This window comes from Pinus tabuliformis, chromosome 5_2, assembly GCF_031772625.1.
Source record: "Pinus tabuliformis cultivar Carrire ecotype Pingquan chromosome 5_2, CPIR1, whole genome shotgun sequence".
Classification (NCBI taxonomy): Eukaryota; Viridiplantae; Streptophyta; class Pinopsida; order Pinales; family Pinaceae; genus Pinus; species Pinus tabuliformis.
In genome coordinates this window covers 624,309,513-624,324,354 of record NC_142306.1, presented here as the reverse complement: position 1 = coordinate 624,324,354, position 14,842 = coordinate 624,309,513, and the positions used below count along the sequence as shown (strand labels likewise).

The window sequence follows — 14,842 nt, the reverse complement described above, 5'->3', positions numbered from 1 at the left end:
GCACAGAAAAACTTGTGGGAGTCGGCTGGTTCAGCCCAGAACTTCCCCAAACCCACAAATAATCTTCACCTAAAAGTTCCCTGCACACCTCAAGCAAGCATCAGCAAAAAAAAAAAAAAAAAGGGCAAGAAATGCTGCTAGATTTCAAGAGAAAATGGAGATACCTGCCATTTTCCAGAAACCCTACAACATTCAGACCCAAGCACGTGAGCAAGATACCTGTACTCACAATGCTCTGAAAAATATCAGCTATTTTAACTGTTGAAAACTGAAATATGCAGAAATTCAAACACCTCACAGCAATTCCAGAGAGTAACACCAGCCAGTTTGAACCCCAAAGTCTTTTTATTAATCAGAAATCAGTTTACACGAGAGCTTTCAGTACAGACTCACAGATCAGATAAACTAAAAATGACCCCCTAAGACCCTACATAAAGTAAATGATCCCAACGGCTAGTTTTGGGTGATCCATAAAAATATTATTATTTTATTGCTTAGGGTTTTTGCTTTATGCTTTTTATTTTTTGTTATTTTTTTTATTATTTTTAATTTTTTTAATTTTTTTAATTTTTTTTTTATTTTTATTTTTTTATTTTTTATATATGAATTTATTATTTTTATTCATTAAAAAAAAAAAAGAAATTTTAAATTTATTTTAAGACGGATCATCAAACCCAGCCGTTGGAATCATCACCTAGCACCTAGGACCTAGGACTCATGAGGGGATTTACAACATTTTCAACCCTCAAGACACATTTCATCATGATTTTTTTTTTACAATTTTTACAATTTACATCTCGAAGGGATGAATCCACTTAATACAGACCCTCATAGACCACCCAGTTCTGCGACACAACTATAATCTAGCAGATTAACATGCTAGGGTTCTCCTAAAGTCCTAATAACAAAATGCATCCCGGCTTTGGGGTCGGGTTTGAAGGAAAACTCTGCCGATCCATGGATCGGTGAGACTAAAAACCTCCCGGGACGCAGATCATCATTAGAAAGTTAGGTCCACCTAGGCAATTTTACATACATGACTCTGATCTGCTTAGATTATTTACAATTCAAACATGCAGACTGGGTTTACAACAAAAATGATCAAGCTGTCGATGACTGTAGGCTGGCACGGACATGTCGCTCAGGAGCTATCCTTCTCTGCCAACAGGAAGGAGGTGTACTGCATGGGTAGTTGACCAGTAGTGGTCAACAAGTTGTATATGAAGCAATTGAGGAAAATGACAGAAAGAAAGAAGAGGTCGCTGTAGACAAGTTTGAAAGTGCAAACTTATTTTTAGGGCTATCTGCTTCCAAGATTGAGCCCAAGCGTGGTGGGAGGGGCTCCACAGCTTCACCTACTGATTTTACTAGGAGGTCATATTTTTTTGTTTCACGAACCGGACATGGAGCACAACCTTCAATAAAATCAACAGTTAGAAAAAAGGAGAAGCAAGAAATAGGCAAATTTATGGGGATGTATCTTTATTGGAGTGACTTACCTCTTAACATCATCAAAAACGATCCATTTTGGCAAGCAACATGTGATGCTATTACTATTGTGGGCTTAGGGTACAAATGTGCTACATATGAGGAGTTGCAGGGGCCAATCCTTCAAGCAGAAAAGAAGGACATCACCTTTAGATCAGTGCAGTTGACGCAGTCATTGGAGGTCTTCGGATGCACAATGACGTCTGATGGTAGGAGATAGGAAGGGTAGGACCCTTCTAAATTTCTTGGTACTTTGTCCTAAAGGTACCATGTTTATTAAATCAATGGATGCATATTGATATGCGAGTTGTTAGATGGGTTCGTCCAGGAGATTGGTGTGTAGAATGTGGTGCAAGTCATAATAGATAATGCAACTAATTATGTGGCTGCTGGCAGGATGCTTATGGACAAGCACCGCTCATTGTTATAGACTCCATGCACAACACATTGTATCGATTTGATGCTTGAGGATATGGAGAAACTCTCCCTTCATCAAGGAGGTGATTGATATGGCTAGGAGTATCCATAAGTTCATATATAATCGTGTGTTTGTTCTTAGCTTCATGAGGAGATGCACTAGAAACAAGGAGTTGCAACATCTTGCAATCACACGTTTTGCCACCAACTTCATTACTATTTAGTCTTTGCTTTAATGTCAGTTTGAGTTGAAGCAAATATTTGTTTTTGATGAGTGGCATGATTGTAGATACAACAGGAGATAGGATGGGAGAGCCATTGCAAAAATGGTGTACAATGACACCTTTTGGCAAGGAGTAGAAGTGTGCTTAATTAGTGAACCTATAGTAAAGCTTTTGAGATTGGTAGATGGGTGATAAGCTTGCAATGGCTTATTTGTATGATGCCATGGATAGGGCCAAAGATACCATTTGTGCTTATTATGCAGACAAGGGTTCTGCTGGGTTTAATAGATATGATCTTATGGGATGTGATTGATAGTCAGTGGACATGGATGCTTTGCTGACCCATTCATGTAGAAACACTTTTCCTCGACCCTGCATTTTCCTACAAATGCAACTTTGATTTTGATTGCAAGGTGATGGAAGGGCTCCATACCTGTATTCATAGGATGGTTCTTGATCCCGAGCTTCATAGCAAAATCAATCGCGAGATAGAGATGTATCAGGATGGTGTTGGGCTATTTGGGTTTGATGATGCTATTCGTGAAAGGACTATCTTCATGCCACGTAAGTGATAAGTCATGGCTCATTAGTGTTTACTAATTTAGAATTTTATATTTTCTAAATTCAATTATGTTTTATTTTAAATTTTAATTATGTTTTAGGTTTTTAAATTTCTTTATTTTGTTGTAGATGTTCGGTGGTGAAGCTTTGGTGCAAGGGCACCGAATTTGCAGAAAATGGCCATCAGAATCCTCAGTCGGATTTACAATGCTTTAGGGTGTGAGCGCTATTGTTGTTCAAAATGTATAGGCACCGCAATAACGACTCAGGTCGAGGGCTGTCACCATGATCCCCAACTTATCCGTTTTAGCTGTTTCCCAATAACAGGCTATGGGGGCTAGACCTTATGGAAATGAAATGATGAAGGACAAGTTGGGAATCAACTAGTCCGGGAGACATAGTCAAGTGGCTTAACACTTGGTTAAATCTAACAAGATTTTCAGGATTAGATTGAATTTACATATTTGAGACCAGTGCCTTATGGAGTCAATACACTTGCTTTATAAAATTAAGACCAAGTACTGGATGGACAACTGCTGCTTTGATGTTTCACTAACCTAAATGAAATGCAAATCCTAAATCCTAGATGTGATGCACAGATCTTTTATCAATTTTAGTTAAATGCCTAATTTAAGTTTAATCTCCCCTTAACTGTTTTGAAGCCAAGCTCCAAGGTAGGTTGTGGGAAGGAGGCCAACAGGAAGCAAGCAAGGGCTTGATTAACGATACCTTTTGTTAGGCTCCTATCACCTGATGCCTTTGGCGCTGTAGAGACTGTGGCTCTGACGATTGCAAGGTCACCGTGTTAACCATTGAAGAGTTGCTAAGCCCCTCAAGCTAGATGAGAAGGGATGCCCTAGAGATCTATCAACCAAGCTTATGCTTGGAGGTAAAATTTTAGATGCAAGACTAGCTTAGGATGATATGCAAGGTGAGATCGCTGAATGATTCTTAAGGTGAGATTGTTATTGTTTTAAGTACTTTAATTATGGTTATTCTTGAGTTATATCGACAAGTACTTATTAACGATATTCAAGAGACAATCTCAACCATAAGAATAAATGCCAAATTACCAACAAGAAATACCCACAAAGTACAATGAGGATGAAACCTACTCAATTAATCTCTTAGAAAGATCATCAATATAAGGAATTGATCCAAGACAATTGATAGAATGCTAGAGGTAAATCTAATGCTCTTCCAATGGTTTACTTAAAAAAGAATCATAAAACCATGAACATTTAAAACACTTGCTAACTTAGATTTTTAATCAATGAGATTATTTCAAATATTTTTACCCAATAATTTTCAACAATTGTGTTCACTAATCCCTAAGATAAACCCTTGATGCCAAGTGTAGATTACTAATTAGCCAAGATCCACAATGTGCTTTAACCAAATGGAAAGAAAGAGAAATAGAGCACTTATCTATTTTCAACAATTACCGAATCTTTCAAAATTGTATGCCAATGACAATTTATCCAAAAAGAAACAATGAGATTTGTAAGTGCTGTTAGTTTACCTCAACACAAGCTACCAATGTTTAAGATTATCAACGTTAACTTCAATGCTTAATTAGGTACTTCCAAGATATGACAATATAATCAACGATGCAAGTAAAAAAGCATAAGACTGTTTATTTCCTCAAGATGATGACACACTTAGATATTAGATTTTCTTTAGAGCCTAGTGCCAATGAAAGATTATGTATTAGCAATGAGACAAGAGAACTATACTAAGGGCATTGTATCAAATTTTCAACAAGATATTTATTATCCAATGCCAACAGCCTTATGAGCAAATGAGAGCACTTAAAGCTAATAATGCAATTCAGATTTTTAAATGTCACGAATGAGTGAACTTAGTTTCAGTGAATTTCTTATGATGCAAAGAAATCTAAAGAGTGCCAAAACAGTCCTAAAATCATTGTTTCTTTTGCTTTGAATTTAGTGTGTTTGAAAGAGAGAAACAACAATGGAAAATGCTTATGCAAACTGATATATTTCAGACCTTTGATTCAAAGTTGACAGTGACTAAAACTTATGACTTAGTCCAAACAAATGATGACCAATTGTCCTTAAGTGTCTTGTCAATGCACAAGGTAGTTTTCAAATTTTATTCTTATGCCATTTATATGAATTCTTTGTCACTGTTATGAAGCATTTACCTTTCTAGATGAACAGTGAGTAAAATAGTGTTAGATGATGCAAAGCCTTGAGGCCCAAGGCTAGAATGAAGCTAGAAGTTAGCCCACAAATCCTGCAAGGCTTGAGACACTTGTAAACACTACAATTTACCCAAAATTTATTGCAAATAGATGAAATAAAAACTTAGAAAATCATACGATTGCTTAGTGATTTATGAGAGGCAATGATGAGGGTTGCTTAGGGCTTGAAGGGAGCCCAAAAGAAGTTACAGCAGACAAGGAAAGGGTTGAGTAGGAGTAATAAGGCTACAACAGGGGGAAGAAAGGGAGATGGAGGCAGAGAGGTCTAGACTCTAGTCTGCAGGCGAAGGAAAGGCTCTTAAGGCTTGCATTGAGGAAAGAAAAGCCCTTAAGGGCTGATGACAGAGAATGAAGGGAAAGGGGGTTAAAGAGAGCCTAAAGCGAGGAGGAAAGAGGCCTTTTTTAGGTTTGCGGTCAAAGGGCAAAAGGCTTCAAAGGCCACGATAGAGAGGGCTGAGGGCTAAAGATGGGCGCTGCAAGGAATGGGAGGCTTAGAAAAGGCAACAATAGGCTTGAATGGGCAACAGGGACACTTGTAAACACTAAAATTTACCCAAAATTTATTGCAAACAGATGAAATAAAAACTTAGAAAATCATACGATTGCTTAGTGATTTAGGAGAGGCAATGATGAGGGTTGCTTAGGGCTTGAAGGGAGCCCAAAAGAGGTTGCGACAGACAAGAAAACGGCTGAGCAGGAGTAATAAAGCTACAATAGGGGGAAAGAAAGGGAGATCGAGTCAGGGAGTTCTAGAATCTAGTAAGCAGGCAGAGAAAAGGCTCTTAAGGCTTGCATTGAGGAAAGAAAAGCCTTAAGGGTTGATGACAGAGAATGAAGGGAATGGGGGTTAAAGAGAGCCTAAAGCGAGGAGGAAAGAGGCCTTTTTAGGTTTGCGGTCAAACGGTGAAAGGCTTCAAAGGCCACGATAGAGAGGGCTGAGGGCTAAATATGGGTGCTGCAAGGAATGGGGGGCTTAGAAAAGGAAACAGTAGGCTTGAATGGGCAGCAAGGAGGAGGAAAAGCCCATGGTTGGGGTTGGCAACAACTTTTTGGGCCTGCGGTTAGAAGGAGAGGACTCAAAAGGCTGGTTAGGTTTGCGGTCAAAGGGTGAAAGGCTTCAAAGGCCACGATAGAGAGGGCTAAGGGCTAAATATGGGTGCTGCAAGGAACAGTAGGCTTAGAAAAGGAAACAGTAGGCTTGAATGGGCAGCAAGGAGGAGGAAAAGCCCATGGTTGGGGTTGGCAACAACTTTTTGGGCCTGCGGTTAGAAGGAGAGGACTCAAAAGGCTGGCGACAGGGCTAGAAACCTAAAAAATCACTGAAACCCACACCAAATTCAAAGAAAGTTTTCCAGATCGTGAAATTTCTCTTCAAACAATCACAAGAAATCCCTTGAAGCTTGACGTTTTATCCAGTAGCTTGAGCATTGAGTTTGGGAGGAAAATAGAGAGTGGATCTTTCCTTCTTAGGCTTAGATCCACCTCTAGAAACCCTCTTAAAATTTTTCTAAGGATTGAAACCCTTGAAACCCTTAACAATTCTTCAGATCTAGCTTTGAAATTCACCTGCACAAATAAAATTTAAAAGCTCAAAACCCCAATATATACAAAAATTTAAGATGGATCCCAAGACCCCAAAACCCTAGTTGCCAACAAGGGTTAGAAGCTAAAATTATTTACAAAATTTATTTTACAATATTCACTCACAATGGCTTATTGCTCATATAAACAGATCTATTCTTTAAATGCACAATAGAGTAAAGTAGATGAGGAAAATAGTTTTAAGATCTCTACAAAAGCAATTGTCAGATAAGACTTGAAATTTAACACAATGGGCTCTTAATATTTCTTGTCTTTTGGAGTTGGCTGGTCCAACTAAAGACTTCCCCTCATGCCCAAGATCTGAATCTTTCAGATTTATACACACTTAAGATCAAGTTATTAGATCAATAGGGGCTAGATAAACATCATAAACCTCAAGATCTAGAGATACTAGCTAGATCAATCAAGTTATAATGCTTGTCTAAACCCAGTAACTAATGCAAGATACTTGGGCAAATAGTTAATCCACTCGATGGCTAAAGAAAAAATAACTCATAAAATATAATTCAATAGAGCATTAAGAACATGATTTAGAAATTACCACAATAAGCATAAGAGAAACACCACCATGAATAAACCCCAAAGTCTTATTTATTTTTTCCAGAAAAAAATATTACAACAGAGCTTGACTTAGAGCTTCTTCGAATTTTTTTGGTAACTTGAGAAGCAAATGACTTCTAATTTATAGATAAATCCGCCAAGTGGAAAAATAACGGCTAGTTGGCTTGAACCCTGTTAAATTTATCTTGCCTGTTGATAGATAGATATATGATCATCTTTTAATCTCTGTCGTCGGAAATTTTTATTTTTAAGGAATTTTCGAATTTCTCATAAAAACCATTTTTAATTTCCGTAGTCTAACCAGACTGCTTTTTGGCCCTGAAAATTGTGAAAATTCCGGATATATTTGATAAATTCTGGCAGGGATTTTTGTAAATCCAGGTTATAGTTGTTAAACTTCAATATTTTGGGTGCCCCAAAAGTTTTTGATGGCGCTGAATCTATTTCCACTTTCAAAAACACGATTTAAACACTCCTACAAAATTTGTTGAAATTTTTTACCTGGATTTAGGCCAAAAGTGGCCGTCTGAGCAATTTCTCTGCCTCGGTAGACTTGTCTTTTTTAATTAGCTCAAAAATAATTATTTTGACCTAATTTCCTTGGAAATTTGACTTTGACTATGACTTAACTACCAAGGCCCAAGGGTCCAATTTTTCTTGAAATTTCCAATATTCCCTTGGGGGGGACCTCCAAAAATTAATTTCTTTGATACCCATGAATTTTTCCGCTTGGAGAATTTAATTTCTATAGGATTTTAATTTTGGCTCAAATTAATTAAATTTTTGGCATAGAATTTTAATTTATTTTGCCAGAAAATTTAATTAATTAACATTTGAGGGGATTAATAATTTTTTCCACTCTAGTATTTTAGCCATGGTATCTAAGGATGAGGGACCATTCACCAATTTTTTTTTTTTTACATAAGATAATTACATTTCAACCCTTAAAGGGGGAACACCCGTTCGTTATAGACCCTCAATTTATTACCCAATTCTGTGACTCAATATGATCTAGTAGACCAAGTGATTTGTAATAAAATAATTTAGCTAGTTAGATTAAATTATTCCCAAATCACTTTTACAAAAGACTCGACTAAAACACTAGAACTCACCTAAGACCTTGACGACAAATTCCACCCTAGCTTTGGGGTGAGGCTAGAGGGAAAAACTCTACCGATCATCTGTGTTTAGAAACACAATTGAATTAGTGAGATGAAGAACCTCCTAGGATGAAATTCGTCGCCAAAATAACAGGCTTATCTAAGTTGTTACATACATATATGGTCTTACTAACATCATTTACATTAAAATTATGCAGAATGGATTTACAACTCTGACAAACTGATGACTGATGATGATGAATCCAAGATAATTTGAATGCTCGAACATGATGGAATTCCTTTGCGAAAAAGTGTATTGCTATAGGGTAGTTGACACAGAGTGGTCAACAAGCGCAATTGGAGTGTATTTGAGAAAATACATTCAAAGAAGCGCAACATGTTATAATTTTGAGCTTCAACCTTCAACTGAGCAATTACATTTGTAATTTATGACATCAAGTGTCAAGAGTCATTAGTTTTTTTATGACACTTTGACAGGTTGGAGTTCTCATGGCTTAATGACTTGGTGGATGTCCATTACAATCTTCGACTACGAGTGAAGCGAATAGAGAAATCACTGGATGTGGATGCCATTTCCTTACACAATATTGATGTATCTTCTAAGTGGAGGGTGGAGTCTGAGGTTCCCATGGGTGAGTCACCTACATGGTTAGAGGAGGAACCATTAGTACCGAGGAAACAAGAGGAGGAGGACTTGAGGGAGGAGGAGGAGGAGAATGTGGGAGCATCAACACCATCTTCTACAGATATAGGAGAGCACAGTTCCATACCCAACAATCATCGTTTGGCATTAGTTAGGTGCAAGGCCAGGGCCTTCTGCTGCTAAGGGAAGGCCTGACAAACAACCCACCATCTTTTCCTGTAAAAAGGGAGAGGGCACCAATCTCTGATAGGTAGCTGTTAGTTTTGTTTTTTTTGCTACATGTAACTGATGATGATGAGATGCATTTATATATGTGATGTTATTTTCTCCACATTTGACTCCTTGATTGAACAATTATCAAGGATCAACAGGATTTGGTATCACCTTTGATGTATCATTTTTATTTGACATTCACTACGTCATATATATCAATGCTTTCTTCATATTTATGTGTCGATGCACTTATTTCATGTTGTTGTTGCTTTATATGTTTAAAAATATGAGAAAATGAATATATTTTGCATTTTTTAATGTTTGCCGATTTTTTCGCCAATGTTGCTGAAAATTTGTTTTCAAGACCTTCGCCGATTTTTTTGCCGATGCTGACTTTTTCAACACTGGGTACCACTGCTTCCTTGCCATCTCAATCTTGATTCTGATTGCTTATTTTGTACTATATTGTTGCTTTGCTACTGTGATATATCCATTCATTTCTTTTTGTCCTCCAGGTGCCTCCATCTTGGTTGCTTTTTGATTCCATGTTGCTCCATAAGTTTGCTGATGCTCATGCCTTTATGTTGATGATTGCTATTTATTTGAGTGGCATGGGTGGTGAAATGGGTTCCTTGATTCATTTATTTCCTTAGCTTCTTCTTCCTTTTTGTGCCCTTCGTAGGGCTTTTTAGAAGCTTTTGTTCAAGTGCTTTTGTAGGCTTTTCTTCCAACTGAACCCTGGCTCTTTGTCTGAGGTCTTATTAATTACTGTCATTAGTTTTCCTACAAGGAATTCTTTAGTTGCCCCCTTGGGTGCTTCTTGCTTAGTAAGAGAAATATCCTATAATGTACTTTCCTTTTTTTTCGTACCAAAGCTTTAATTATTATTATTACTATTATTATTTTTTTAATTTTTAATTTTTGCAAATTGATGTTAACTGGACCCTCACTGATTCCGTTCAAGGATATCCCGAAACACTATCCACATCATCCATATCTGTAACATGAAAATTTGAATGCAACACATAGTTATCCATCATAATTTCAAATCTTAAAAATTAGAATATTTTGACCCTCAACTCATGGGTTTTGATTATGCTTTGCTGGAACTTGCAATCATTTATCCAAGCAAATATTGATGAAATTATATCTATTTCGTTTTTATAGAAATAATAATATGTTCTTGCTAAATACATCCATGAACCTGTAATAGAATGTTTGTGCATGAAAACAAACCTTTGATGCTCTCTTTATCCTTCTGTGCGATGTGAAACCGCCTATCTTATTTATATGCTTCATTTGAGGATAGCTTCATCTTGTCAAAGTTAAGAAACTTCCTACATAAGATAGCATAATCTTTTTAATTCAAAGCATAGTTCCATTCTCCTATTATTTTTTAAGAATGATTTTCCATACTCTATATATTTTTCGGACCATAGGATTTTACTATAAAAACGTTTTGCTTTCTAAATCCCAAAATTACAAGTAGGATTTTAATAAATTACTTGCTTTTCTGTGGAGTTCCTTTGTGGATTAATATGAAATGATCATAATGCTATACTTCTATTGGCTATTAAGACCACAATTAGAAATGCCATAGCCACTTTGTATCATGCATATCTGTAACATGAAAATTTGAATTCAACACATATTTATCCATGATAATTTTCAAATCTTAAGAATTTGAACATTTTGACCCTCAACTCATGGGTTATGATTATGCTTTGCTGGAACTTGCAATCTTTTGTCCAAGCAAATGTTGATGAAATTATACCTAGTTCGCTTTTATAGAAATAATAACATGTTCCTGCTAAATACATCCATGAACCTGTAATAGGATGTTTGTGCATGAAAACAGACCTTTGATGCTCTCTCTATGCTTCTGCGCAATGTGAGACCACCTATCTTATTTATATGCTTCATTTGAAGGTGGCTTTTGTGGAAATTCCAAAACTGGAATCCTATTGCAACAACTGGATTTTTTTTTTAAGTGTTATTTATTTTAACAATTTATTTGCTACGACAAATATCAAATAAATCACACTGCAACTTTCACGAAGAAAATACTGCGGAAATAATAGTGTTGGAAACTGAGAAAATTATAGCACAATTACACAATAAAAATGACACTATTATTTTTGGACAAAAGTCCCTGGAAAAACCCAACTTGGGAAAGCTAGTGCAACAGTGAGAGTTTTTATTATTTTGCAGCAATGAAATCTTAGTACAATCTATGGTTGCCCAACTAGCAATCCAATCAGCAAGTATCTGACAAAAATAATTAGAGAGAAAATTCTCTCATCCCACAAGCAATCTTGACACTGGCTTCTACAGAAAAACTGGCCGTCCAAACCCCAGCGTAGTCCCTCTGCACTGTCTCTCACACATGTGGCTTGAATTTGCCTCTGAGCAAGCCGTCTAGCCTGCCTCTGCAGCTGAAAGTGACTCTCCGCACTCTGGAAGACTTTCCTGGCCTCTGGAAACTGAATCAACCTCCTCCTTAGCTAAATAGAATTGCTCTGTGTCAGCTTCTACGCAGTCTCTGTGCTGCTTTTGTGTGGATCACTTCTGTCATTTTCTGTTGCCTCTCTGGATTTGGAATCTTCCTTCAGATCACTGTCCTTGCCACTCACTATCTCTGCTGCCTCACTGAAGCTCGAATTCTTTGGCAGCTGACTGCTGCTACTCTGAAAAATCGAATTTTTCAAGTGACTCTGGTGTTGTCTCCAAGTGCTGATCGACTTCTTATAATCCTCTGTTGGAGCACCAACGACCAAGATTAAAACTTAATAAATGGCTAGGATCATCTTGGGGTCGATTTGTGTGAGTTTCTAGATGATTCTCACCTTATCTCAATTCATACTGATTAATTAACCATATTCTCGAAGTTTAGACATAGAAAATATTTAAAAAAGGCTAATAATCTAATTGAGACACTTCTAGGTGGAATTTTCAAAAACAGTTTCTAGGTTTTGGAGAACTCATGTATTCTAGTCTCTCCACCCAATTTTGTGGCTAGAACACATCCGATGCTACAAAAACTAACAGCTTCATTTTGTCAAAGTTAAACAATTTGCATATGATAGCATAATCTTTTTAATTCAAAGCATAGTGCCATTCTCCTATTTATTTTTCAGAATGACTTTCCATACTCTATATTTTTTGGACCATAGGATTTTCCTATAAAAACGTTTTGCTTGCTAAATCCAAAAATTACAAGTAGGGTTTTTAATAAATTACTTACTTTTCTGTGGAGTTCCTTTGTGCAACTAAGGTTTGAGGCAGCTAATATGAAATGATCATAATGCTATACTTCTGTTGGCTATTAAGATCACAATTATGAAATGACACAGCCACTTTGTATCAACTGACATTTTTGAATGAAATCTAGGCACTATATCAGAAGATATTTGATCTGCAATCTTTGCAGCCATCATCGGAAAAACCTACAACTGATTTTAAATCAGCTATAACTCCACATCTTGGACTCTGATATGGATAATATTTTTGCCTTTTTTATTTTAATTTTTAATTTTTTGAACATGGTTATTATTTTGAGAGGTGTGTAGATCTACAACTCGGCTGCATTTTTTTTTGGGTTCCTTCGAAAAATCTGCAGAAGGAAAAATTTAAAAAATTCTTCCCTTTTTGGGTCCAAGAAAGAGCTTTGTTACCAACTGTAGTAAAACTGTGTGTAAAAGATATAGAAGAGAAACCTCTAACTTAAGAAATAAACCAAATCATTTACACCATAAACAAAAGAATGAACACAAAAATGTAGAGAAAATCCTTGAAGTAGGGTAATGCCATTAATTATTCCTTATGGAAGACATCACTGCACAATTCATGCTTGCTACAATTACAATACGTTTCACAATACATTCCATTACATTCCATTCCATTGCTTTTATGTTTTTATATAGTTTTATTTAACATCCTAGGAACCTTCTAGTATGTGGAATCTCCTACAAAGCTTTCTTACAATCATTGATTTCACACTGTCATCACCTATCTATCATCATCTCTTTTGGGTACATCCCTAAACCCATATTATCCTTCCTAGGAACATTACACTAACTTATAAATCTTTATAGTTCTTTTTGGTATATACTAGTTCTAAGCCATATGTTGAATATGACTTCGTTTGTAGCTTCTCCTGGGTTTAGATTTGTCTATTCCTTAAAAGATGAATTTTAGGTTAAAATTTATTAGACTAATTACTTACAACGTATGCAGACAGCAGGATATGATGGTGTCAAATTATGGGATTTGCGCAAGCTAAAGAATTTCCGCACTTTTACTCCTTATGATTCGAATACTCCAACAAATTCAGGTCTGATAATTGTTTTCCCAGATTTTATTGCTAAATATGTGCTATTGCTGCATGTTTTGCTTTTAATATTGGTTTGATCTTTTACATTTATAGTTTGTGCAATAGTAGATTGTGATCAAAGTAGAAGTAGAAGCATCTCTTATGTGTCAATGGCATTTCTCTTGTTTCTGCAGTGCAATTTGATCACAGTGGTAGTTACCTTGCAATTGCTGGTTCAGACATAAGGTTGGCTATTCTCTTCAAGTTGTAGAATTGACAGCAAAATATTAACAGAATAAAAAAGTAACATCAGGAAGAAAAATGAAAGAAGAGGGGGAAGACATGGATCAACACTCATATGCTTGTAGTTTGTTTCACTTGTGGCATGAACGTATCATAATTCTTAGGTTATGATATAAGATTTTGTTTTATTTTAGGGTGTATCAAGTTGCCAGCGTAAAGCAAGAATGGAATTCTATCAAAACATTTCCAGACTTGTCGGGCACAGGTCTCACTTCCCTTCCCCTTATGTGTGCATGTAAATAAGATCATATATTTGAAAATGATATTAATCGATCAACTTTTAATCGCGATCATGCATGTTGAAATAACGTTGAATATATATTCTGAAGGGTTGTAGTTTATTTTGTTAAATTTTCTTAATTGCTTGCAGGGAAAGCTTCATGTGTTCGTTTTGGACCTGATGCGACTTATCTGGCTGTTGGAACGGGAGATAGGAACCTTCGGATATTTGGTTCTCCAGATGCAGCTTCCGAAGCTTTATAAGGTTTCATCTTAATGTTTCAAACAAGACACTAATATTATTTAGGATTTAATCATGCTGTGGAAATCCACATTTTGCAGAAAATCCATATTTTTCCTGATGTGAGGTGATTAACGAGATATGTTAACTTTGAGTCAACACAGTTCTTATGTTCTGTCGGTTCGTTTTGTAAATAATTTTGTTATGCTTCATATGAAAGGTTCTTTGAATGAGAAATTATATCCCTGACATCCATATGAAGGTGAATTTAATAACCTGGATAGCGACTTCGCATTAGCTGTGTCACACAGTTGAATAATTTTTAATTAAGTCGTGAGCAAATAATAATAATTTACGGCACACACATCAAATTAAACAACAGATACATCAAATTTATTGTTTTCGATCTCAGTGTAAGGAGAGACTTGCATCTAACTAAACTCACTGGTATAGGAGTGTTGCAACATGGTGGGAATAGATTTGCTTAATGAGAAATATCATTTTGATAAATAAAAATAGAAGAATGCAATCTAATATTTTTTTATTAAAAAATTAAGTGACAGAAATGTATCCCATCACTGCTTTCCGGTGATTTATGGTACGTTTTTCTTTTTCCAACTTTACATCGACATGCATGGATTTGCAAATGGTGTAGGTTCTTTTACAAGCAATATTTCATCATTTCTTGTACTTAGGTGTGAGTGAAATTG

At 36.1% G+C, this 14,842-nt stretch overlaps 1 protein-coding gene across 4 annotated transcripts in view; it reads left to right on the top strand.

Moving 5' to 3' along the window:
* The window catches only part of LOC149160589 (pre-mRNA-processing factor 19-like), a 68,686-nt gene extending 54,312 nt beyond the window's left edge, over positions 1–14,374 (top strand). For all 4 annotated transcript variants that reach the window (XM_089436742.1, XM_089436741.1, XM_089436744.1 and 1 more), the window contains 4 exons: positions 13,294–13,390; positions 13,564–13,615; positions 13,807–13,877; positions 14,043–14,374. In XM_089436742.1, the coding sequence (XP_089292868.1) occupies positions 13,294–13,390; positions 13,564–13,615; positions 13,807–13,877; positions 14,043–14,155 (333 nt within the window). In that variant the 3' untranslated portion in view covers positions 14,156–14,374. The remainder of the gene's footprint in view (positions 1–13,293; positions 13,391–13,563; positions 13,616–13,806; positions 13,878–14,042) is intronic.
* The last annotated feature ends 468 nt before the right edge of the window (positions 14,375–14,842 follow it).